Source organism: Pithys albifrons, chromosome 9 (genome assembly GCF_047495875.1).
Source record: "Pithys albifrons albifrons isolate INPA30051 chromosome 9, PitAlb_v1, whole genome shotgun sequence".
Classification (NCBI taxonomy): domain Eukaryota; kingdom Metazoa; phylum Chordata; class Aves; order Passeriformes; family Thamnophilidae; genus Pithys; species Pithys albifrons.
In genome coordinates, this window is record NC_092466.1 from 15370604 (window position 1) to 15396932 (window position 26329).

The 26329-nt window shown below is 47.4% G+C and overlaps 1 protein-coding gene across 2 annotated transcripts; it reads right to left on the reverse strand.

Moving 5' to 3' along the window:
- On the reverse strand, positions 1-26123 carry ARHGAP19 (Rho GTPase activating protein 19). 2 transcript variants are annotated; one of them, XM_071563449.1, is made up of 12 exons: positions 26059-26123; positions 13103-13368; positions 9074-9154; positions 8523-8732; positions 7736-7962; positions 7105-7191; positions 6123-6188; positions 5216-5404; positions 4432-4530; positions 3754-3846; positions 3205-3273; positions 1-2729 (listed from the first exon to the last, which is right to left on the reverse strand). In XM_071563449.1, exons 1-12 carry the CDS (start codon positions 26121-26123, stop codon positions 2673-2675), a joined length of 1509 nt encoding a protein of 502 aa, XP_071419550.1. In that variant the 3' UTR covers positions 1-2672. The 2 variants fall into 2 exon arrangements, with proteins under 2 accessions (XP_071419550.1, XP_071419551.1); XM_071563450.1 differs by lacking the exon at positions 26059-26123 and adding an exon at positions 16193-16246.
- Positions 26124-26329: the final 206 nt, after the last annotated feature.

A 26329-nucleotide genomic window follows, 5' to 3' on the forward strand; every position in this document is an offset into this window, starting at 1 on the left:
TCACTAAAAATAAAAGCATTTAATATGGGGTTTTCACTTGAACACACAGAAAGGCAACAGTCTGCAACAGTACTTACATAGCATATATAAATAAGGACAAAGATTAAAAATACTTTGGAAATGATAGACTTCGGGAACAGTTAGCGGCTGCTCTGGGAAGAAGCATCTTTATGAGTCATTGCACAGGGCAGACAAATGAGACACATTCAAGCATAAGTAAAATTCTCCTGTGCCTGGGAGACAGTGTGAACACATTGGGACTGCAAAAGCCAAGGTCCTAAAGGCCAAATCTGTTAGCCATCAACATCCTCAGCATAGGGAGCACAGCACCACAGACTACAGCCCAGGGCACTGAACTCCTCCTGGGACTGCCCTGTCTGGAGACAGCACCCATCCCTTTGGCAGGTAAGGCATCTGACACCTGCAGAATGCCTGGATGATGCCCCATAGGTAATTTTTCTTAGAGGTAAACCAATCTCAGCTGTGACAGAAGCCAGACAGAGCCCCTGAACTAGGGCCATCAGCAAGGGGGAACAGTAGAGAGTTACATTTCTCTCATCTATATGGGAGAAGGGTATTTAGTCTTAGGAACAAGACTACATTGCCAAATAGACACCCATAAGGAGAGATATGCCCAAGTAAGCTAGGGACTATGGGAAGAGAGGAATGAACAAATGCTTCACCCAGCAACTGCCTCCAATGCAAGTAAAAGCACAGGTAGCAGGACCAGACCCAGCTCTCCCTGTACTGCCACTTGACCTGCAACTGCCTCATCTCTGTTTAGAGGCAAAGCTGAGATCCCCAGGTCTCTGCTACCAGAGGGCTGCAGGAACAGGGCAGAAGTGCAGTCAGCAAAACACACACTGCCCTTTCGAGAAAAGCATGTAGACAGCTTCAGCCCCTGGAGGGAACCATTACAGACACATTCAAAAAAGCACATACTACTACCATGGCAAACAGCCTCTGCCCTTCCTCACAGCATCCTTGCCAGCCTAGTCCCTGAAGAACCACAGCTCTTCCTTTGCTGTGACAGAGGCTCCTAACACCAGCAACTCACATGTGTATAGTTCCTCTACCCCCTACATTTTCAAGGCTCCAGCTTGAGGTCAGACTGGGGACATGCATCCCCAATAAAGTACCAGAAACCTCCCTTTATACAGAGCAGCACAAGGCTTTGTATCTAAAAAGAAAAGCAACAAAAATTTAAAAAAATCAGAAGTAAAGAAAGTGACAAATTCCAGCTAAGCCACACAGGTCTCCGATGCCCTGTTCTGACAGCTCCAGCCAGTCAGACTGAACTCCCTGCTCATATCCCAGTATTCACAGCTCCTGTCACTGGTTGTTTCAGAAAGCTGTCAAGAACAAAGCTCTAACTCCTGCTGGCTGCTAGTTCTTAAAGATTAGAAGACAAATATAATTGGATTTCAGAGATTATTTGCTTTGCTGAGAAGGGCTGAGAAGTGTTTAGATGGTTCCCCAGCTGATTAAATCTTTATTTCACAGTAGTGACCCTGTGTGTATCCTACATCAGAGAGTCCTTGCAGACAGGTTCTTGGCAAGACTGGCTTACTGAAGTACTTTAGCTTAACAAGACTGCTGCCACTGGACAGCTGTGATGGGGGTTTATTCCATATCTAGATGGTTTCATCTCATTTCTGCAGCTCAGACCAAGGAGCTGAACCAGCTTCAGCCCTTTTCCCCAGTTTAATGACTAATGAGCCAGTTGCCTTACCAGCCATCCAGGTATCTTTAGCCAAAGCCTTTGGCATCACATGTAGCAGATCACAAATGACTGGAGCCCTCTCTCATCTCTCATGCTGTTTTTATGCTTCACACACAGCCAACAACACTGCCTGTTCCAGGCACCCTAACTTCCTAAGAGTAGGCTGTTCTCCCCTAGACAGCTTTTGCTAGCCTCAGGCTCTCCTCAGCTTAGCCTCCCTGGGTGAACACAGAGACACTCCTTGCTCAGAGCTGTGCCACTGAGATATGAAGGCAGTGAGCAAGGGCTGCCTCTACCTCAAGCTAAAACATGAGTTTATTGGGGATGCTGCTTTCCTCTGGCCCCATTTGAAATTATGCCATCCAGAGCCTCTCCTCTCCTCCCAGGCCCATCTTGTGCTCTATATCGTTTGTGCGCTCCAGCCCTTCACAAATAGCAGAGCAAAATGGAGCCCAGAAGAAGCAGAGAAGGGCCTGGTTCCAGAGGAGGACTGAAAGCTAGCTTAGCTGTCAGGATGTTGCAGTCCATCGTTCTCACTGCTAGCAGAGGGGAGGAAGCAAAAACAAGTCAATGTGCTAAAAACTCAGAGCAGAAAAGCAAAAAAATACAGCCTAGCAACATTGCAGAGAAAGCTGGGAGTGCACACAAGGCTCTGCAATGAACAGGGCTCTCCTTGTAAGCAAGCACTCCAGCTCTTCCCAGAGCCAGCAGGTCAGACATGCTGCACAAGTTTTGGTTAGATAGTGGTTTGCCCCATAGTAGAATGAAATATAATTTATATACAGAAAGAAACAAGTCCCTGCAGTCTTTGCAAAGGTCCAGTTTCAAGAGTGCTGCCGTGTTGGTGGGGGTTGCCATGAGCCTGCAGCACTTTCCTCAGTGCAGCACATTATTTATTCACAGCTTGCGATGCTGGGCAATCCCCACCCATGCATTGGTGTGAGGCAATTCAGAGGGATGATGAATCCTTGGAAAGTAGGAGGGCTCGCATGCGTCTAGAGGATTCCTGTAGCAGAGAATTAGAGCAACTGAATGCTTGAGACACAGAATGCCATGCAAGAAAAGGTTGACATTCTCTCTCTGCAAGGACCCCCCCCCCGGTGTCTGCCTCCCACACCTTTTACCAAAGCACTAGTGAGGCAGTGAGCAGGCAGGAACAAACACAGCAGTTGGCTTTGGGCTGCACCAACCTCTTGTCCCACTGTGACACTGACAGGCTGTTAGCAGCTTCCCTCTGCTTCCTGCGAGATCCAGCCTGCCAACTCACAGGTAGAAGGGCCGTACCCACCTACTGGGTGAAACCCTTCAGGGTTTGGGAATGCCACCTGCCTGCAGCTCAGCACAGAGCAGACTGCTACGAGCTGGGGCACTGCAGCTGTCACAGAGCCTTGAGTGTGTGCTGTCACCTCTGCAAGTGTCAGATCCTAGCACATCAGGTTCCCCATAGGAAAAAGACTGGGCGGGGGCAGGGAGTATCTCACCTCTTTCCGGCCTTCCAGAGATTTCAGCTTTGCTTGAGACATGTGAGCTGGAGAACCACATTTCTGTAACTGGACAAGAGAAGGCAACAGAAGTAGGGAGCTGGTGAATGAAGTGGCATCCACAGCCTTCCTTGGGAGCAGACTGTACCACCTAAGAGCATCCATCACCCAAATACACTCTTGGTTTGTCCAGGCCATGGGACAGCCTTACTGCACACAAGCAGCACGTTCTGTACAACTTGTAGGAGAGGATGACAGAAAGGGAAGGAAGCACAAGCCAATGTCCCAGGGCAGAACACAGCCAGAGGGACAAGACTAGAGACCCAGTGCTGTCACCTATGCCCTGATGCTGCCCTTGCCATTTGCTCTGCTCTGCACAGAGCAGCTTCCCAGGACCCTGTTTTGTCATACAAAAGAAATTTGGAAACATTCTCTTGAGCACAGAACAGCAAAGAGTTCCCCAAGGATTGCTGATATGAGTGACCAAGTTGTGCTCAAGCTACCATCATGCACTTGCCCACCAGCAGCTTCAGTGGACCAGCAGCTTACCAGTTGGACATTCTCTTTGCTGACCCGTGCAGGCTCTGGTGTGGTATCCCTGCTCTTCCTCTCCAGGATAACTGGGGTTCCCAAAACTTTCCGCTGTCGTAAGAAGAGAGGGCTGTTGGCTAGTGCTTAGAGTGCAAAGTGAAAAAGAAAAGGAAGGAGCAGGATGCATTGCTGGTAAGCAGTTGGATGCTGGGAAAGAAAAAAGGAAGCCAAGCTGGGACAAAGATTGCAAAGCAGAACCACCAGAAATACACCACTAGGCTAAGCCTGCCTGATTTTAAAGGGTTTGGGAGCTGACCTGAGACCTGGCCAAGAGCCCAGCCTGTCAGAAGCAGGCACATGCTGCTGTGGAACAGCCCACAGTGTACTAAAACCTGTGCTAACATGCTAGACTGCATGACCAGATCCTTGTCAGTCCTCACCTCATCTCAGAAAGCAATCAATTCTCCAGAAAGATTCACAGATCCCACAGCCATGTGTTTCAAGATAATTACACTCTATACTAATGAGACTTATTGTCACTGTGCTGCCTTTTCTACTCCAGTAGGTCTATGTCGTTTGACAAACAATACTTTGAACAGTCCCTCCCTTTGAGGGTCTCATTCAACGCAGAGAAGAGCAGAAGCAGAGAACATCAGAAACTCACAGTGGAGAGCATTGGTCAGAGGCTGTTTTTACCTTAATGAGGCCGCTGAAGGAGCGTGAGCGGGTGCGTCGTGGTGCTGGGGATGTGGGTACATCAGAGCTCGGAGTGAGAGCTGTAGGATGCTTATTAAACTAGAAGGAATCATGAAGGCAGTATGTTAGCAGAGTTACACCAGTCTCTTACTGCTGTGTGCTGCTCTGCCTGCTGTCCCAAAACTCAGTTTGTCTCTGATGGAGGAGCAGCTCAGAGCTGCAGGGATAAGAAAGCAGAGGAAGGCCATATTTCCCATCCAAGATTACAGGGAGTTTGGGTGCGAAGCTGCTTTGTACTGGCTATCAGATTAACTAAAAGCAGCAGATGTTGGAGGAGAAAGGGGGCTGGGCACCAGCTGGAGGCTGGCAGCCATGGCAGGTGATGACCATATCGACCAGTCTGTCTGGAGCAGCAAGTTGTCTGAGACCAAGAGGAGACCAGTTTGCCCAGTCCCTGCAGGCAAGAGGGGCAAGACTTTTCCGTTTCTGAGGGAGGAAGCTCACCAAGGCCATGATCAGGACTGGGAAACTGCTGTTTGGCAAGTCCTTAACTTGAAAAACAGAGAGCTCAAAGCACAGCCTGATGCAGCAAGCACCATGGTCACTCACATGCAGGACAGATCCTCCTCCCGTTTTACAGCTCTGCCCCTTACACCGCCCAAAGCTCACTTTCCCCAGCTTGCCCAGGATTAGGAGCAGCTCTCCAGAAGGCCCAGCCTTTAACCCTGTGCCCAGGATTGTGCTGACAAACACACCCCAAGGATATCTTTCCTTCCCACACTACCTGCCGGATAAGCTTCTTCTTCTTTGCAGAGTCGGGCATATTGTGGACATGGCGGAAGAGCTCCTTTAGTGCCTCCTCCGTGCGCTGCTGGGTCTCCTCCTGATGGCAAGAGTCCAGCCGGCTTCGCTTCTGAGATTTGAGGGGCTGCAGCTCCTTGGAGCCAGGAGATGTCAGCAAATCCAGGTCATCCTGGGAAAGCGGAGACAGCAGTTCCTTGCCATGCTTTAATCCCAACGAGCCACCCATCTAAGCCAGGCTAGGAAGAGTCTCGTGAGCTGCCTCAACACCAGTGAATGCACAGGGCTGTGTTTTCCCTACCCCTCTGCAGCAGCTCTGCACCAGCAGGCCCTGTGCCAGAAAAAGGTGACAGCAATACAAAGGTGACCCCATTGCTTCTTCCTTCCCCTCCCAGATGCCAGCTGCAGAAACCCTTCCAGGTTTGAGAAGGGTCAGTGCAGCTCCGTGCAATGCATCTTCCCTCTTCTGCAGCTATATGAGGCAGAGAAGTATTTGCTGGCAAGACACAATTGTCTCAGTGGCAGCAAGTAGCCTTTATCCCAGCACTTCTTCCAAGCAAGTTGGCCATGGCAGCAGGCATGTCTGTTTGGAAGGCACAACCCCAACAAAGCAGCAGGTGCTGCATGTAGTGGACACACAGAGCAGGTTTGCTGCTAAACGGGTGCTGGTAGCATTCTTTCCTTGTGCTTTTGATTAACAGATGCTTCAACTCTGTCCAATTTCCCTAATGCAGCCACCTGCACTACCACACCATATGCTTCCCTTGTTCCTGCCCTCTGATAGATCCTCTTCCATGACTTGGTTTGTTTTCAGCTTCTACCACTTACAAGGATCCCTTCATAGCATCACAGCCTCTGCCCCTTCATGGATGTCACTGCATTTGCCTTACCTTTGATGTGTGGGCTCTGGATCCCAGATAGTGCAGCCTGGCACACTCCCGGATGTACACTGGAGCCTGTGACGATGAGCAGAGAACAGGCCAAATATATATTTAGCATGTTTGGCCTTGGGGTAAGAGTGACCCCAGTAAGAGCTGCTGTTCAACCATACCACACAAGCCACTTGTATCAAGACTCATCCACTTAAGACAAAGCCATGGAATTTCATGTCCCCACTGGAGTTTCAGTTTCCTTTACATGCAGGCAACAAGCACAAGTGGAGCTCACAGTAGAAAAAAGCTCTTGTGGAACCCTGCTCTAAGGAATTCCTCCATTTCTGAGCAGGCCAAACAGGGGCCTGACAAAGAGGGCAGAAGGGGAACTTTCTATGGGAGGACTTTCTGCAGAGAGCAGATGCCCACAGTGACCAGGAAGGTCCTGAGAACTCAAGAGACTGCCTGTGATAGAAAGACTTCCTTAGAGGAACCGACAGAAAGGTCCACGCTCCTGACTGCCCTACAGCACGCTGCTCAGAGCTAGACAGTGCCTGTAACAGCAGTGGGCTGACTACCATTTTGAGCAAAGTTCCCAACAAAATAACCCACTGTACTAGGTGTTCAGCTCTTGGCAGCACTCAGCCAGGAAAAGTTCCTTCTGTCTCCTTATCCTGTCAGAACCCTAGTGCAGCCTGGTGGGTACCTGCCCCCAGAAGGCAGGTTTCCAGCTGGACAGCAGGTGCTGGTGTCCAGCAGAGGGGAGTGTTACACTGCACCTGCTGCTGATCTGCCCAGGCAATGCCACCTCTGGTGCTGCCTGCCCAGCAAAGACCTCCCAAGTCACTAAATGAACAGTTTCTTGTAGAAATTCTCCTTCTCCTACTGCAGGAAAGAGCCCCCAGAACATAGACTTGTTCCCTGCCATCTGTCTGGACAAGGGGCATTCAGTCTTCTACTGATGGGGGCAGGGAGAGCAAGACCCCAAAGTGCACTTTACCTTGAAGAGTTTCTGAGAATGTTTGATCATGAAGGTCACTCCATTGTTCAGCTTTGTAATATTTTCCTGAAGGTCATTTGCTGTCACCTGGCAAGGGGACACAGCCAAAGGCACAGCCATTAGAAGGGGAGGAAGAAGGGTCTCTACTGCCCTTGCTGTTTCTGGGTCACGGACACACAGTGCCTCAGCAGGAGACCTGCTCTGAGGTGACAGGCAGGCAGGCAGGCAGGGCTCACAGCACAACAACAAGCAGAGCTCACAGAGCCAAAGCTGCTCTGAGAGGGCAATTAGACAACTCTGGGGCCAAAAAATCCACCAGTAGGCAGAAAACCTTGCAGAGAGATCTGCAAAGGTTTATCTGGAGCTGCATTCTTAAAAGAAGCATGACTGTGCCATTCTTTCATTTGTACTGAAAGAGATGATGCCTAAGTTGCAAATGAGAACTATGGCAGGTCTGGACTGATCACTAGGACAGACCTGCCAGGAAGTTCACTTCTCCATTGGAGTTTCCAACCCTCTCTGTACCAATACTTAACCTTCCCATCTTGGATCTTCCCCTAACAAGGGGCCTGCCAAGTCTCTGCTGTCTACTTTGCAATATCCCACCCACAGGCACTGAGACACTGCTCACATTTCTGGGCCATAGGATGTGGGGTGCAAACATGAGCGCAAGATTGTGGGCAGACATCTTGTTCTTGTCCTGCTTCTTGGCGGTCTGGTAGAGCAAGTCCAGGAGCAGTTTGAGCAGACTGCGGTTGGGAGCAGGAAGGATCAAAAACAGCAGCTGGAGGGCTTCAATTTGGCGCTCTTTGTCTGGAGTGCTGGTCTTATTCCCCTTCTCATCAAACAGTGTCAAGTCTGTCAAATCACAAGGCAGAACATGAAGGACATACATTACCTTCCCTAACAGCAGCCTATTGCAACCAGTTACCCTGCCCTCTTCATATTCAGACCTCCTACGATCCCCTACACAGTTCTTGGCCCTCCATCTCTCTTGCCCCCAGCTTCCAAACTCCCCACTTAATGTGTTCATCTGTGCTACTCCTCCCACAGAACAGAGCTGCTAAGAGCTGTGATGTCTTGAAGGCAATATGGAGGAAGTTCACATAAGGTAGTTCCATAACAGTTATTAAGTACAGAGAAACCACAACTCACTCAGGAGAACCCAGATATAAACCACATGAAGACCCAGGTTAGCAATGTGGGCTTTACTCCTGAGTTATCTGAGAGAAGATTGGGCTAGACAGACTTGGTCTGATTCCTTAGGATTTTCAGCTCCAGTCTTTCCACCATCAGGCTCAGATGACAGAAAGATTCCTTCTTACCCTGCCTTTAAATACACTTCTTCAGCCTAGTGTGCTTTCTAGGAGGCTAGTTCCAGTCCTTCTGCTCATAACTGCCTCTTGTTGCTCACTCACCTGCAATTTTGAGGTGGGCATGGAAGTGCTTGTGTGTCAGCAGTGGCTCTGGTAATTCACCCAGGAACATCTTAAGCAGGGTGGCCACATCATTGGAATGAAACTCGCCAGAGTCCAGGTCAATATCTGTACCACTGTTCAGAGCATCCTTTAGGATCTGCTGCCTGATGCTGTTGCCTGGCACTCGAAACAAGCCTTCTGCTCTCAGATCTGCTTGGCAAAGGGGAGAAAAAAAGGCACTGAGTAACCAGAGGCTGATTTCCATCTTCTTGCTAAAGCAGTTCCCTCCTCTCCAGAGCTTGACAGCAAACCTCAGTGAACTCCATTCAGAGATATGAAAACATGACTTCAAGCTAGCTCACTTCAGTAGAAAAAGTACCCGTACAGAGGGAAATAAAATATCTGGTAGGCAATCTGTGGAATAGTCACCCAGTGCAGTCCCAAACTCCTGATGCTGGAGAGCTCACAGCTTTTTACTCTGCACCAGAGACCTGAGGCGGGCCAGTCAGATATTCATTGGGATGGGAAGATAGCAAGACAGAGCCACTTACTTTTGTGCAGATACTCGATTAGCTGGGAGACCTGTGCAATGCCTTCTTCTGTCAGCGGTGAGCCAAACACCACCCCTTTCTCTGCAGAACAGAAGACATGTTCAGGCAGCTCAAAATCCAACAACTATAGAAATTAATGCTTCCCATAGAACAGAATTTTAGCATGCCAAGCCCAGTGCCCCAAAATGCTAAGGGTGAAGGTCACAAGGATATATCACAAGCACTCTAGAATAAGACACTTCATCTCACCATGCCGTACTTATATGGCTTTCATTATCCTGCTTCTTACCTCAGTATAACACCAGTTTTTATCAGCTAAAGCAAACATTCTCTAGCCCTTGAAAATAAAACAACACCAAATCAGGCATAGAATCTGCAAGCCTGGACTTTATGGAAATGGTGAAGTGGGAAGAGCAGATGTGAGAGCCTGGACTGCCCAGGTGCCTGCCACATTGGCATACTTCACACATGGGAAAGAAAGTCCTGATTCATCCTCACTGTGGCTTGACATGAAGTGAAGCAGAAAGAAGAGGTGTAGCTACTAGTTTATGAGAGAAGAGAACAAGCATTACTGGGGAGATCAGACATGATCTGACTGGCTCACACTGGCCTCCTTTTCAGGGATGGGTAATCCCAGGAATTCCCTCATCCCAGTGAATCTCTTGTCTGTGTCAGCTGCTCCAACCTGAGTAAAGTATGAAGGCTGAACAAGGAAGAACTCAAAAAAAAAAAAAAAAGAAAAAACGAGTAATGAGTTAAGCCCTTCTCTATAGGGAGCACTGACAGGTCCTCTCACTGTTAAGAGTCTGCTCCCATGTCATAGGGTTGTTACAGATTGGACATGAGCTGCCAGATTCAGAACTCCAATAAGTAACACAGGCTACAGCCCCAAAACGTGGAAGCAACTGAGTGGAAAGAATGGAGATCTCTGCATGGGAGGAAACATCAGATGAGAGGCTCATTTAACTGAAGGGCATTTGTTGAACCAATGCAGAAAATTGTTCTTGTTCAGAGAGGGACTTCCCAGGTAAGACAGTGATTATCAAGCAGGACAGCGTTGTCTAATAAATGCAGCCTTGATAGTGAGTGGATTTTTCTGTCAAACACAAACAGCCAGCATGATCTGTCCCTCAGAAAGCTGAGGCAACTCCAATGGCCTTCACTCGCAGCAATCAGGATTCTGAGCACCACTCTTCTTTGCTCAGATCATGTAGGTCTGGACTGCAGCTATAGACAAGATACTGGATAGACCATACTACAACATGCTGACTGGGACTGAGAACTGGGACCTGCGCTTGCACTCAGGCTTCAAAGAACCAACAGAATTAAGAAAAGAACATTCCTCCCTTCTCTGTGACCAGACTAACAGGACCATGGGTCACTTCTGAGGGCAGAATGGACATTTGCACCATTTGCACTGAAGATTTCCCTCCTTATTGTTACAGCTGATGGCCCAGCAATCCACGCAGTGCTTTGCTGGTTCGATAAAAATTATCTCCCCCACAAGCTTTCTCTTGCCTCTTTTTTTTCCCCCTTCACGGTACATTGTGATTTTACTAGCTTGGTCTGTTGTACTACAGATCTTACTGCTCCACAGTGTAGATGCTCACAGCATGTGGGAGAGACTTGTTTAACCCTATGCACTTCTCTAGCAGCCTTCCTGTGCAACTAAATTTATTCCGCCTGAAGAATGTTCTCCTTTCTTCCAGGACTTCTGAAATACATGGTAAGCTACAAGGAACTCCAGCCTCCTGTAAAATCAAGAACTTTCTGACCTCACTCTGATAAAGCACATGCTTCAGTCTTGCAGGAGAAAGGAGGGAAATGTGAGCTCTTGATCCATGCAAAAGATCTGACAGGTTTGAGTGCAAAGGGAGAGAATGGTTGGCAAAAGATTCTTGTCCTTGAAGAAAACTAAACTCATTAGACATTCAACAGATAGAATCAATAGTGGCCACGAATAGAAGAGGAAAATACATCTTCTTGAGACATGCAGAGCCTGACAAATTCGATTTAGTTTTGAAGTCAGAAGCTGGTATCTGAATGAGAATTTGATTCTCAAAGAAACTTGAAAGACATGTCTGGAGAGTGGATGTTGCGTTACAAAGGCTTAGATGTAATTTACAACTGCTTCTGAAACTAAGCAGCAGCATGAGATTGAGTTTCCTGATGCTCAAAGAAGTTGTAAGTATTTGCAGTTTGGTCAGCTCTGAGCATTATGGTCCTTGACCTCTGGCTTTGAAGAAATAAAACCTGTTTGTTCTAGCTGGTCTATAACATGAAGAAAAACAAATGATGGCTCCAAGATGAAATACACGTACACAAAACTTACTTTCTCTGTAGATACAAACTTCTTTTTCTCAAAGTTTGGCCAAGGAGTTCACAGACAGTGCCTGCCAATGGCGGGAGACACTGTCACTGCAGCCTGGGAGTGCAGCCAGCAGACTTGGAAACATCTGCTTGCTGTAGCTGTAGTGAGACACAGCCATGGAGACATCTGAATGGGGGACGGCAGAGCTCTTGGGGTAAAGAGGTAGCGGGAGACGTCAGGTCTGATATGAGCAATGCTCCAGCAGAGTAGAGATAAGTAAAAAAAAAATTAGCCAGAGAAGGCTCACCAACCCCTGCTGGAAGGTTTTGACAAGAACATGGAGGTTTCCATACACACTAAGAAAACATTTTCAACTTGATTACTCACTCACTTCTGTTTGTCAAGTGGCAAGTGTTTGAATTTAGGGTGTCCTGCTACTCTCTGGGAAAAGAAGCAGGAGCAATAACAGGTATGAGCTCGGTCTAACTGCAGTTTAGTGTCAGCATGAACACCTGTTATTGTGGAGCAGCAAAGTAAGTCATGGCCATATTAAGTGATTCTCTCCCAAGGATGCTAAAAGACTTGATTATCGGTATTTTATTTTCCCAGGGTGATGTATCTACCAGGGTTCCCACTGGGTGAGCCAGAAGTGGAGGGCACCAGAAAATTCTGCCTGAGCAGTGGGGCTGCACAGCTTGTCCTTAGTAAATATAGCAGAGGAATAGGTTTGGTAAAATCAGAAACACTTAGAGAAACTACATAAAGGTTGAACACACAAAAAAGCAATACTCAGACATAGCAATAACTCCCTTCTTGGAGGCACTCACAGTAGCAGAACTGCTCAAAGGAATGGGAAGACTAATCAGAAGGGTTCAACCTAGTGCTGCCAGCATCTCAAGGCAGCTCTTCACAGCTTCTGTGCCAGCGTCCCGCCAGTCTAAGCTAGGAAACCAGAGCTGAGGAGGGATGTGAGGTGCCCAGATGGAGGCAGCTTCTGTCTAGATGAGTGAGAAGGTTTAACTGGCCTTATAAAGAGGACCAGGTTTCCCTTGAGTGTGGGCAAACATGGGAGAAGGCACACACACACAGAGAGCATGTTTTTAGTTACAACAAAACAGAGTGGTAAATGTCAGCCATTGAAGAGGAGAGGATCTGAATGTAACAGTGCTCAAATGCAGATCTCAAACTTCAGAGAAGGGCCTGGGGCTAGTGTTTCATAATCAAGACAGCTGAACTTGAAAGAGAAGATAAGAAGTCAGTTTACCAGAAGAAAACTCCAACTGAATGCTTGTCTAAGAGAAAAAGAGAAATATGTCACCTCCCAGGGTTGAATCTGGACTTAATCATCGGTCTGCAGAACTTTGTCACTGACTCACTGGATTGTGATGTGAATCTGAGCAGCACTAGCATTTGGATGGGAGATGCTTACGGATTTCTGAGCTACATGGTGGGCAGCTGACCCACTGAAACCAACCTGACATACACCTCAACAATAATCCTCAGAAAAAGGTACTCTCAAAGTACAGGGCATTTCTAGGACCAACTTTGTGGCCAGTTTTGCTCCTTTCTAGAGGTGGCATCCTCAGAGATTACAAACCCATAGTATTAAGCATTCCACACAAGCTCAAAAGAATAGGCTGAAAGTATTGTAAACTATGCATAACAGATGCTGACAGCATCACCCACAAGGTGGGCACCAGACATCGTGCCATACTCACCCTTGCGCTTCAGAGACATAAGAGAACGAAAAAATCCAGAAGCTGTAGTGTTTGCCCCAGGCAGCTTTGGGTCCTCCTCTCCCATTAGCTGGGCCAGCTCTGTCCCAGGCAAGTCAATAAGCCTGGTAATGTTGCTGACAACCAGCTCTGTGAACACCTCTGGTTTTTCATGGCGCAGTTTTTCCACAAAGAAGTCAGGATTGAAGATGATCGGCTGGCTGCGGAAGGAAGAGTCATTGCAGATGACAAAATTGCAGATGGCATCACTGGAAAAAAGGGAAAGAGATAAAAACCATACAGTAACTCCTCATCGGTTTGTTCTTAATAGCCAGCTGGTCTGCCCTGAAGGAGACATCTGCTGACACAGGAGCTACCAGTCTGCAGCAAGAGCACTGTCTGACTTTGGTGAGTGTTCAGCATGGCACAGTGACATTTCCCTATGGAGCAAAAACATTTCTGGACTGTTTGTACAACACAGTCCAAGACTAGCACTCCACAGTGTGATGATGACATAAGCAACACATGGCAACACCCTACTAAAACTTTTACTAGATCTACATTTCTACTACTAGTTTCACTGTATCTACATCCTACTAGCTCAGGCAGCTATGACAGCCAATATTTTACATTAATTTAACACTCTAAGTCATTAATAAGTTTGGTTCTATCTCCTTTCCTTCCCAGGAATTCACTCCCAGTGGCCCAAAATTTTGAAACGCAATCTAAATTTTTTCATGGCCAGTTTACACTCATCAGTTCCCACTGCCGTTACATCATCCTACCCTCCTATCAACAAAGAGATAGTTCTCATGTCCTGGGACTTTGTTTTTGAGATCAAACATGCAACAACACTGAACCCTCAGTCTTGCTGCAGATGTGGTCAAATGCTCCCAGGTGACATGTTGCCAACTCTTTGGTTACTGCTCTCTGCCAGCCATGCACTTCAAGTCTGCAGTGAGTGAGAATTCATTGTCATGAGCCAGGCAAGGTCAGTCCTTGAGGAACCCCCAGTAACCTGTCTCCTAGAACATCCCTTTTCAGTTCATCCAGTTCTTGCCTTTTCTTCAGGCTTTATCCAAACTCCCTATTTTCTACTAACATCTACTTTCTCCATTTCATTGCTTTTCATGTGGCATGGGAAAAGAAATGCACCCAAGACACTGCTCTGCTAAGGGTTATCTATCACAGGTACATATCCTTTCAGAGGATAGGTACATTTAGCATGACAAAAATCAAATTAAAGAGTTATCAGACAGACATCTCATGTTAATCAGTGCTCTTAATGCTCACACTTAATTTCTGTCCCAATTTCCACCTGCCTCTAGGTCTTCCATCACCATCTTCCTACCACTGTTTCAAACACTTTCCTGATTCTGATGTCAAACCCACAGGTTAGAGTTGCCAGCTTGCTTCTCTCACCACTCTTTTACTTAAAGGTGAAGATTAGTGTCATTGTTCTCCAGACACGAGCTACCGCCCTGATGTCATACTCAGCTATAAAGCACTAGCCTGGCCTTGGGAATGGGTGTGCCAGTTCTTCCAGGGCTCTGTGTGAAGGCTGCCTACCCACCAGCTTGCACACACACTGTGGTTTCACTGTGTGACATTCCCGATCCTTTAATGACTCTTGGGATCTCATATAATACTTTCCTTTGCACTAATTCTACATCTGTCCTCAGCTATGAGCTCTCAATGGACATCATTTTCCAACAGAAGCTGCCACAAGTGCAGAGGTAATACAGACACTGTGCTCATGCACTGGGGATCATCACATCAGTCCCTTAGGTGTGGTGGTGGCACCTGGGGGGAAGTCTGTGCTCTGCCAAACACCCCCATGCCCACCAAAGGCTTTCCCTTCAAAACAAGCTTTTCCATAGAAGATCAGAGCACCGTGACCTTACTCTCCTGTCTGCTGAAAGTTGGAGGCCACATCGGTGTTTGGACCACACTGGGTATCCATGATCACTGCCCAACACACCTGCCAGCGACAGCATTTGCAACCCACTGTTACATCAGAACAGAACATTCAGCTGCTGGTTCAGAGATCTCAGCAACCTCCTGTCCTGATGTAAAATGACAGTACCTCACGATGGGAAGGGCATCAAAGCTCCTACCAGCAAGTCCCCTGAACTCCAGCCCACCTCTACACAGCATCTGTGAACCCAAAGTTATCTGAGCTACTGCTGCACATCTTTGACCTGCAAGACTATCTGTAGGATTTTACAAGGACGCGTGGTCAGAATAAGAGAATAAAAGCTGGGACTCAGGCTCCATAAGGAGAAAAGTACTTGCTGAAACAAGAGGAAACCAGGCTTTCAGCAGCACTTGCATTGTGAGAATCCATACAAAGCCCCCTCCCCTTGCTACTGCTCTCCATGGATGGCAAAGATGTCTTCAAGAGGATGGAAAGGAAGAAGGTCTGCAAGGCAGACTGCAAGGCAATCTGCCAGGTCCTCTAAAATTTAAGGAAGCTCTCAAAGGCTCCCAGCTGCATGGTTCAGAGTGGCCTAGCAAGCATGTTGCTGACTCCAAAGGGGGGCCATATTTTTCTCAGTGCTTCCCAGCCCGTTTTTCAGCAGTAAGTTATCTGCAATAAATCAAGACCAAAATGCAACAACTCAGGATCAGCTGACAAAAAGCAACTGCTGATTGATCTGATCATATTCACATTTCATTGCAAGGGGCTACAATGCACAAACAAGTGCCAGCTCTGCCCATAATGTGGAGCAAGCCCTTTGCCTGAAACCCATGACAACTCATTCTGTGGCAATACAGATCCTGAGAAGGGTTAATAGCCAGTGTATAGGCCCAGTGACCCTGCCCGCAATGATCCGTGCACTGTTATTCACTCACTAGCAGTTTTGTTTCCCCACAGAGGAGATATGCAAATACTTTGCAGCAGTTACATCAAGCATCAGAGATTATCTCTTCCCTCTGACCATTAGATATCTAGATTCAGAGAAAGAAAATTAAACAATTTTGTCAACTAGAACTGATTGACATGACTTTTCTCTACAGCCCAGGTTACAAGTTGCACAAAGTTTAACAACATTCAATGCAAAAATAAATAGAAAAAAGTAAATTTCTTACATGAGTGCTGAGAGCTTTTGAAGAGGCATTAGGAAGCAGAGACAGGGAAAAGAACTTGCTCCTTGTTTCCAGCAACAAAAGAAACCTGCCTGTCCCAGCACAGCCTATGCAAATTCCACGCATGCTACGAGACACAAGGGCGCATTATTGGGTCTGAAAGGCCCCCTTGGCACATACTGGGCATCAGCCTTCACACAGAGACAAAACAGAACAGAAAAGCTGGACAAATTGATTCATGTCTCTTGCCAAAGGCTGCGTAGCTGGAGTTTAATGGCAAATAATTCCTACATAGAAACCAAGGTTTTGAATTAGGACCAGCATGGTATTAAGTGCTTTCCACCTGTATCCAAGAAGAACCCACAAAGTAGCTCCAAATCTACCCTGTGTTTACCATGAGTAAAGCCATGCAAACACATTCCCAACAGCGTCCAAGCACAACTGATGCTACGGCACTGACAGGACAATAACCAAGTCCCTTCACTGCACAACCCCAGGCCCACGAACCTTGCTCCAAACACTCTCTGATCCTGCCTTTCACACATTTTTAGATCCTTTCAAAGACAAAGCACATAAATTGGCCCCTCCAGAGCTGGAAACAGCACCTGGCCATTGCTCCTTGCTACCATTACTGTGCCACCATGTGCCGTTTCATCCACTTCAGGATTCCCATTCCACATTTCTCTGGATTCCCATCCAGTTTCCCTGCCTACTGCAGCTGGGACCAGCCTTGTATACTTTTATTGTGGCATAGCACTTCAATGAGCTACTTAATTTTGAAAGGTCACTTTATTAGCAGCTCTTCTTCGCACAGAAAATTTGCCTTTGTATCATTATTGCTAACCAAAATGGAAATGTGAAGCAAACCCCTATTTCTGAGTAAAGATAAAGCTCCCACTGGCTTTACACACAATAACCCTGCCAATCCTCACTGCTGCACACTCCATAACCTTCATAAAGAGCCATGTGCCCCATCTGCTGTTTTCATGTTAAGAAAGGGAGACGGATGTACTCTACCTACACTCACAGTTTATATAACAGCAGAAAGTGGAGACAAACACGTATTCAGGGGGTTTCTTGCTTTTGTTTTTGGTTTGCTTGCATTTACAGAGTTATATTTTCTATATGCTGTGATCTGATTGCTTTACAACAAGGCAAGACAAAAAATAAAGGAATAAAGAACTTCCTCTCCAATCCCATGAATAAAATCAAATCCCAATGAATAATAAAACCTTGTAGTAATAGGGTTGTGATTAAGACAGCAGATTAAAAAAATGGGCCCTATATTGTGCTGAGATTCTTGCCATTCTAGTATCTTTCAGAGCTGAAGCCTGTGATCCCAGCCAAGTCACAAAGAAAGCTGTCTGTCACACACAGCGTTTTGCTTCAGGCATGACAGCCTCATCATTTCATGGGGAGTGGATGGTGCAGGAGGTCAAAATCATGATGGATCAATTAATCCCTAAGGTAACTAGATTCAGGCCAGGGAAATGCCTTGGAAACTAGAACAAAAATGAGACTTTAACTGCCAAAACCTGGTGATCAAACCTGTGGTGCAAGAGCTCTGCAAGCAGGCAGATTAACTCATGTGGCAGCGAGTTTGCATTGAGATAGGTGAGACTGAGCTGTTTAGTGGCTGTCACAGGTTTGTTCTAAGTCCACCCATGTGAAGGAAGAGGTTCAAGCAACATGAAATAGAGCATAAGGAGAACACAAGTAAGCCAACGAAAAAGAAAAGGAAGTGGTATCTTTGGGGCAAGGCATCAGCTGTGTTTGTCTAGCTGGGAAAGTGGATGAACTGGAAGCTGAAGATTTCAGAGGAGCCTGATGTGTCTAATTCAGTGGGCAAAATCCATTTCTGGTGCCATTTTGCACCCTTGGCATGTCATCAGTAAGGCATCTATGCTTCAGACACACCACAGTAGACAAGTTTTGCTATACAGAAGTGAAAGAATTAAGGAGCTTTTGAAAATTAGGCAGATAATAATAACAACAAAATATTCAGATTATAAAAAAGAGCCAGATTGCTACCAAATACTGAGAGGAGTGTGATAAGCAGGCAGTGCTGAAGAACACAAAACATGAACAATTCTTTGCCTGGCTAAGCACAAAGGGGGACGGGACAGATGCTCACAGGCTCGGATTTCCCCAGGGAGGGAGTAGCATAGTTTCCTATGTTGTGCCAGAGTAAGGAATCAATTAATGAGGATGTCTGAAGACAGTATTTCCAGAGCCAGATAGGAGCCATCCCAGACTTTGCAAAGAGATGAAAGGACCATTCTGGAATTATATGGAATCGTTTCAAGTACAAAAGGACTAGAAGACAAATTATTTCCTAGATTAAAAAAAATAAAAGAAAAATAAAAGTAGCCCAATGGGAATGGACTGCAGAGACATTAGAAATGACTTCACAGTTAAAGTTGCTTTGAGGACTGTACTGCGGACTGACATTCTTGTAAGATTGTGTAACAAAGATCACATTCAGGCCTCAGATTTGGCACCCTAACTGTTCATAGGATTACTGACTTGCCTCTGAAAAATGTCAAGAAAAACACACAACAATTTTTGCCTAGGGTTATACTCATAAAGTCTTCAGGGGCAGAGTCCTTTTGTGATGAGCACACAGTGCACAGCACAGTGGGTGCCGATCCTTGCCTACTGTCTCTAGCCCTGACACAAGAAAGCCATATGAGATAATGCCGCCTTTTTAATTTTTGCTTTGCTTTCTTCACATTTAAATAGCTTTCACAGAGTGATTCAGCCTTTTGGCTGTGGGAACCAGATAATAATATACAATTTAAACAGCAAGGAGCTGGGGAAGAAAGCTGCTATTATGTGATGGCAGTGTGTGCTGGACAACCTGGAACTAACGTAACTCCTGACTATCTTTTGAACATCAGGTAAATTGGTTATCCAAGTCACTGCTATCATCTGTGAATTCAAATTCTGTCTCAGTAAAGGACTCAGAGCAGACTGCAGCAATGTCAGCTACACATCTGTGATCTGAACCTGGAGAAGATGGACCTATCTGGGGAGATAACAGGGTTGGAAGAAGTGGGAGGACCATGCTTTGGTAAAAACTGAAAATGCATCAAAAACCCAGTATCAGAAAACCCTGCAGTAGTGAGACAGCTTGATAACTGTGAAACATCAAGAAATTTACATTTCAGCATGAAATTTCTCAAGTTCAACCTGAGTGAATTCTTTGTGATATTTTTAATAATAGCCACTGGAATACTTTAAAGTCAATCAAGCAGTACTTCAATCAGCCATCAATCACCACAACATCAGATGTCTTCTAGTGCTTAGAAGGAGAAGAAGGGAGAGGCACCTTAGAGAGGAATCACATATTCACTATGGTGTTCCTCACAAAGTTTCCTTTCCAGTGCCACCATCACAGCTCTGGATGCTCCCACGCTCTGCAATGGCTCAGCCTCCTACCCAAGACCTTGTAAAAAATGCAGAAACACAGCTCTCACCAGAAATCCAGTTATTTTACATTAAAGATCTGGAAGCTCATATGTCTACCTTAACATCAGAACAACACAGTCGAACAGTGTTAAATAGGAATGCTGCTCTGGTTCTCATGACTGTCAATGCAGTCTAAAGTTTGTGTCTCTGTTTTAATATAAACCCCTACTGGGAGCAGCAATAGAAGAGGAGCCTTAGATCCAATCCTGATTTCACTGAAGCACCAAAACTGATTTTTTTTTAGATGGCAGCAGCTGCCTCTTCTTGTTACTGATCTAGTCACTTTTATCACTGTGGCATTGGGAACCTCGGTCACAGCTGGGGACTCCACTGTGCTCGGTGCTGAACAAACAGAACAAAGGCAATACCCTGTCTTTAGAGGGCTGATAGCTAAATCTGAAATGAATGCTGGAGGGACAGAAAAGAGGAGGAATCCCAAGAGAAGAGGCAGCACTAACAGTCAGCATGGCTGATACAACTGAACTCTGCCAGCTTTTCTGTAGACACTATTAAAAAGGAGGGCAAGGAAGGACAGGAAAAATAATCAGGTCACACTACAGACATTTAGAAGAAATCCAGCTTCTGCGTGAGGGGTGACATGGGACTGAGCACAAAGAAGCCGGTTTGAAAGCTATCAGGCAGGGCCAGCTGGGACACAGGCTGAGTAGGCAAGGGCTGAGCTCGAGGCGCTGCCTGGGAGCTGCTGGTGAGGCAGAGACAACAAAGCCAGAAGTGCCAAATAGCTGCAGAAGCCTGGCAGCACCACAGGGCACTGTGTGGCCACATCAAGACCCTTGCCACAGGCAAGGAGGGCTGCAGCCTGAGGAAGCCCAACAGACATTTCCCACCACCCAGAACATGCCAGGGAGGCAATACTGCATTCTCTGGGAGATCAGCAGGGCCTAAGGTGAGTCTGTATAGAAGCTATACTGATATATTTTCCCCTGCCCAGTCATACAGTTATAACCATGACAATGCATCTTTTTTGCTTTATTTTACCAATTTAAGCCATTTGCTTTGTGAATAACATACCACAGATCTGAAGTACCCTGTGAGGTCATGTGGTATTTGCCCTGAATGCTGTGCCGCATGTCTAGGACAGGAATTTTGGGCCTTTTCTCCCCATGTGCTACAGGATTACCCACCATGATCTCTGATTATGAGTCTAACAAACTGCAAAGATAATTCCTCTTCCCATCAACACTAACACCTTTCTTGTGTAATCTAAATTTTTTACTAAGTATCTGTTCATGGACTCTTGCCAACTGACTGACCTTCAACTTCATTCATATCCCCGGTAGGAAGTTTCATCCTACTTTGGCCATTTGGTCCTTAGCTGGGTGGACTTAGCAAAGTCCACACGTGTCTGTTGTATCCCCAGAGTGTGGTGGTAGTACTTTGCAGCTACCAACAATGATAGCATTCCCTTACTCTCCTCATTTTAAAATGTCTTTAACTTTACTTTCTCATTTTGAGCGTACTAGGAGTCATAGGAGGCATGACCCAGTCCTGCCTTTACCTCCTTGGCCTCTAGCACTCTGAAATCACCTTTGCACTTGAAGATAACAGCCCTAGGGACATCCTTCAGAGGCTGGATAAAATGCAGTTCAGAGACAAGCAAAGATACACCATGTAGGTGCTTCTCAGTCCAGCAGCTCCAAGCCAGTGTCCAGGTCAGAGCAGAATTACCATCTACAAAGAGCAGCCCACAACAATCAGGTTTACTTCTGACATAAAAAACTGAGCAATCACACAAAAACAACAGAGAAAAATTAACAAGCTATTCTAGCAACCACTCTGAGAACTCAGAGAAAACCAGCAAGGCAGGATGGGTGTTTTCCTCCAGCTCTCCCACAGCACAATACTCAAAATTGGTAGCACCAATTGGTGCTCAGGACACATTTGGAAATCCCATTCCATCAACAGTCAGTGCTTGAGCAAAGCATCACAGTTTGAGGACAGTGTGCTGCAACACTCAAAAATGTTTGACTGCAGTTGTTTTTTCTGGACCAAGAGGATACCAAGACCTGGGTCAGGACCCACAGCCAGCGCCCCACAGTACTGTTGGGTGACATTTTGTGGTTACAGCCTGGCAAATACAGAGGACAAAGGTACTAAGGAACCACAGCTCTTCATTTTGTGCACTACACTTCTGTAATTCTACAAGGCTCTGGAGGTGCAGTGAGCAAGCTGCAGGCTTGCATCTGTGTTTTGTATCATGCTGGTGTTTGGAAAGGATGACAGCACATCAAATCTCTTCTCATCAGCAATCCTCTGCAGACACCACTGAGTATGTCAGAGGCCACATCCCTTGTTCCAGATGTGTAAACTCTCACAAGCTGGAATTGCGATGAGGAACACCTGGATGCATGCCAGCATTTAAATAAGCTGGTGACATCTGGTCAGGGCTGCTGAGGCACACAGATAAACAGGCTGGGCCTGCCACAGAGCAGCACAGCTTGCAGTACCAGAGAGACAGAGATGCACAAAGCAGCCCAATTAACTCACCAAACTGAGCAGTGTGGGGGCCCAGGGCTTTTGAAGGGGATTCCGGCAGGCTAGGATGTCAAAGACTGGAATATAGTAAACAGACACCAGAATTCATGCAACAGTAACCTATGCTGCTGTCGCTTTATGCAACTCTCCCACACTGATCAGACAGAGCTTCTCTTCCCGTCCTGCCTGACAGTTCGTCTCTGTCTGAATCCACACGGTTTCCCTGCTGAGCCCAGGGAATCGTGATATATTTGTACACTGCTCCAGGGGCCACTCAAGAGGATGCAGAGTGGCATGTGCATGAGGAGAGCTCTAGGAACCCCTGAGAGCTTGTGAGGATGTTCCCTAAAAGGCTTCCTGCTCTCCAAGGCACGGATAGCCTTATCATGCTTGTCTCCTGTTATATGACAGCTTGCAAGCAGAGCTATAGGAATGCCCATATGGAAGTCCCAAACCATAAAGCTATGTTTCAACCTTGAGTATGAGCTCCAGAAAAACAAAAAAGAAAACTAATGCCATTTCTCCTGAGAAATTCCTGCCTCTGAAAATCAGAGCTGCCACATTACCACTTGAGAAAAAAGGATGTTTTGGCCAGACTCCAAATTATTAGAGCTTTATAGGCCAAAAGCAAACACATTAAAAGTTCTTGTAAGCCAGCTGGCAGGCAATTATTTAAGCAGCTTATCACATTCCCTATTACCTAGAGTTTCTGAAAATAAAATTTATGAGGAAACTCTAGATAGCTTAATTGCAAATACCTAGCATAGAGGGGAGAAAGGTCAGGAGCTGGGGAATGAGGGTTTTGCACCTTGAAGAAAAGGGTCCAGTGCTTTTAATCAAACACCATGGTAAGTGCAGTGCATGACCTGGAGGAGAGGCCAGAACACAACAGACCTGTGAAGCTCTGAAACAAAGTATCAGCCAAATTTGTTCCTCCACACAGCCACGTTTCCTCCCATTTCTCTGCCCATGCTGGCTCTAAGACCCCTGTGACTTGTGAATATAGGAATATATGGTGTCAGTCCACAGGATCACAGTGCAGATTTACTGACAGCCTGCACATCAGCACAGCCGGTCTGTGACTGCACCCAGGACAGCACAGGGCAAGAAAAGGGCTTCAGCTCCCTGTTCCTGTCTTCATCTAAAGAACAAGTGAAAATGAGATCCTACAGAAAGAGATAGGTCCAAAACAAGTGTTAAATACAAGGCCTCAGTTGTGACCAGGAGCCCAACACAGTGTACAGAGGGACAGTATTTCCAAGAGACACTTGACTTCAGTGCAACCATTTGATACCAGCCAACACTTCCATGCTGCCCAGTTTCCTTCCCATCTGTTCGTGCCATTTATTAAACCAACACACACTGAGAACTGTTGACCTTTAGGACAAGGAATTTGATTTCCCAGCAGTGTCCACACTCAGTGCTTCAGTTTCAGACTGAACTGAGTGCCCAGGCACCTTTAAAGGAGGGTTGAGGAAGCTCGTGACATTTTCATAGGCATGTAAATGTGCACACAGCAACAAGGCAACGACTCGGCTGACAAGGAGACCCAGAGCTGCTCTGGGCTACGTGGGAAGCAATGCTCCCCCTTCATGCAAACAGACAATAAACTGAACTGTAGCAGAACAAGGATCCTGTTGTCCGAGCCCATCCCAGGCCCTGGATGAGAACAGGACAGGGTGTTACACGCAAACATACAAAAGTACTGCAAATGCAATACAGCCTTGAGTTTGTATCAGATGTACACCTGATGGGACTTGGACTGAGTAGAGGGTCAAACACAAGTCTAAGTCTCAAAGAGTCTTATGAGGGCTGTGAAAAAGGGAATGTTTGAATAAGATTGTCCCCTGCTCCCAAGCTATCTTCAGAGAAAAGTATCCATGTGTTCAGACTTGGCTTTAACTCTGAAATCAACCATTTTTTCTGCATGACCCTCAGCAAGTCACTTTGACTTTTTGTCATTAAGTCATGTTTACAGTGAACATTTTCCTATTTGCAGTAAAACACAGATGGCAATTGTGTCTCCTTTCATAACCTGTTTTTGATGTGAGCTCTTGATGTCCAGTTGTGCAGTGACACTTGATCAAGTCATTTTAACAAGATGCCTCATGGTTTTTTCCAGTTCTTACCAGACCAATGGCTTCTTCCCTTCCACTCATCCCACCCCTGCCATATCACATGGCCTACACCAGTGCCTGGCAAAGCATTTAGGCACTGCTTGAATCGGACATTAAATACATTCATTAAACAGACATGCTTCTCTTTGGAAATGGAGCGCTGGGGCACAGTGCAATCCTCATTCTCAGTTACGACAAGCCAGGCAGAGGTTAGAGAGACAACGAACAGAAGAGAGAGCCGCACAAACCACCTTTTGCCGTGCTCAGTAACATCAGGTAAGGAGTTTAAGACAACCAGTTTTTATTTCCAGTTTTTAAGTTAGCACACTAAAGACCACACACAGAGCATGCAAGCTTTACTACCTAACTTGTGCTTCCCTCCAGAAGAGAGTACATGGGGGCAAAAGCACAAAAAAAGCAAACTTTGTGGTCTCTGTGATCACAGACCAGTGAAGCAAGAGATCGATTTGCCAGCACTACCTGTGACAGGCAGTGCTGGAATAAAACTTGTACTTCAGGCTCTGCTTTAACATAATCACTTGATTGGTGGTGGATTAGAGAGCAGAAGTATATCCCAAGGACAACTGCCAGCATACAAAAAATAAATTCAGTCATTCAATTCAGTTTGATCAGACCACGCTTAAAATGTCTTATCCAAAAGGGCATTTTAAGTATCAGCTGTGCAGAGTATACTCCTCCCTTTACCAGGTCCAGCATTTTAGGCACTCTCTGCTCAAACATGCTGCAGTGAGCACCATCTCTTCATCCCTCTTTCCAGAGCAACCCGGGCACTACAGCAGTGCTATCAGGATGGGTCCCACCCAGCAGAGAACAGGACAGCACCACCATGAATCAGCGAGGGTATGAGGCATCAGCCCTCAGCTGTATTTATTTATCCACAAGAATTATCATTCAAATGGTACTGGGTTTGCAGCTCCACACCCCACATTCAGAGGAAAAGAGAAAAAAAGAGATTATGCAGCCTTTTATCAGCCATCCAACAACACTGTTCCAGCGAGGTGCTCACCCAGACCCCCCTATTTTATTGCCAGCAGTCATAGAATGGTTGTGCATCCAAACGTACACACTGAAGGTGAATTATGTGAGGCTGACATCGTTTGTGTATTTAGAAAGGCAGAATAACGCTCGTAAAGAGGACAAAGCAAAGGAGAAGGAGGGCGAGGCAAGTCTGTATAGTGCCATCACCCTACCAAACCCTGCAACTGCGGAGCGCTCGGCGCCGGCGCTGCGGCTGCAGGAGGGGAGGGCCGGGCCGAGCGGCCGCAGCCCCGCGGCAGCGGGGCCGGGCAGGGCCGCACGGCGGGCACGGCGCCCGGCCGCCCTTCCCAGGGCACAGGGCCGGGCCGAGCCGGGAGGCTGGAGCGGGATGTCCCCGCTTGCGGCGGAGCGGGCAGCCCTTCACCGCAATGCAGCACCGCGGGGAGCGCTGCCCGGCCCGCGGGGACACGGGCACTGCGGGGACACACGGTCCTACCGCAGCATCGCGCGGCTGCCCGGCGGGTCGGACGAGCTCCGGAGCTGCCGGGACGCTGGGCAGCGACAGCTCCGTTCAGGAGCCGGGGCCGCGGCGGGCGGCGCGGCAGCGGGGACGCCGACAGCAAGGCTGGCACGGGCAGCGCCGCCATGGGCGGGCCGAGGCGCACCGGCCGGCGCCTACCCACCGGCTAGTGCGGGGCACCCAACCCGTAACACGGAGGCGGGGGCCGAGGAGAACGCGCTGCCACCCCGGGAGGCGGCGAAGAGGTTTCGGTGCCCCGGTCCTACCTGCCGCCGCCGCCGGGCGCCGGTGCTCCCGCCGCCATCTCATACCTGCCGCTCCGCCTGCCCATTGGCCCGCTGCGCCACCCCCTGGGCCCCGCCCCTCCGGCGGCACGCGGCGCCATTGGCTGCGGCCAGCACTGCCCCGCCGCTATTGGCCGGTTCGAACGTGCAACGGCCGATCCGCGCGCACGACGGGGGAAACGGCCCCCCGTGCCGCGCGCGGCGTGCTGGGAGCTGTAGGCCCGCGGGGCAGGGCGAGCGGCCACGAGCACCC

Coding starts and splice junctions, on each gene's coding strand:
- ARHGAP19 (XM_071563449.1), bottom strand. CDS start 26,123: ATGGGCAGGCGGAGCGGCAGGTATGAGATGGCGGCGGGAGCACCGGCG. Junction 7,963..8,522: donor TGCCCACCTCAAAATTGCAG/GTGAGTGAGCAA, acceptor GTGATTTGACAG/ACTTGACACTGTTTGATGAG. Junction 3,847..4,431: donor CCTTCAGCGGCCTCATTAAG/GTAAAAACAGCC, acceptor TTCTTACGACAG/CGGAAAGTTTTGGGAACCCC.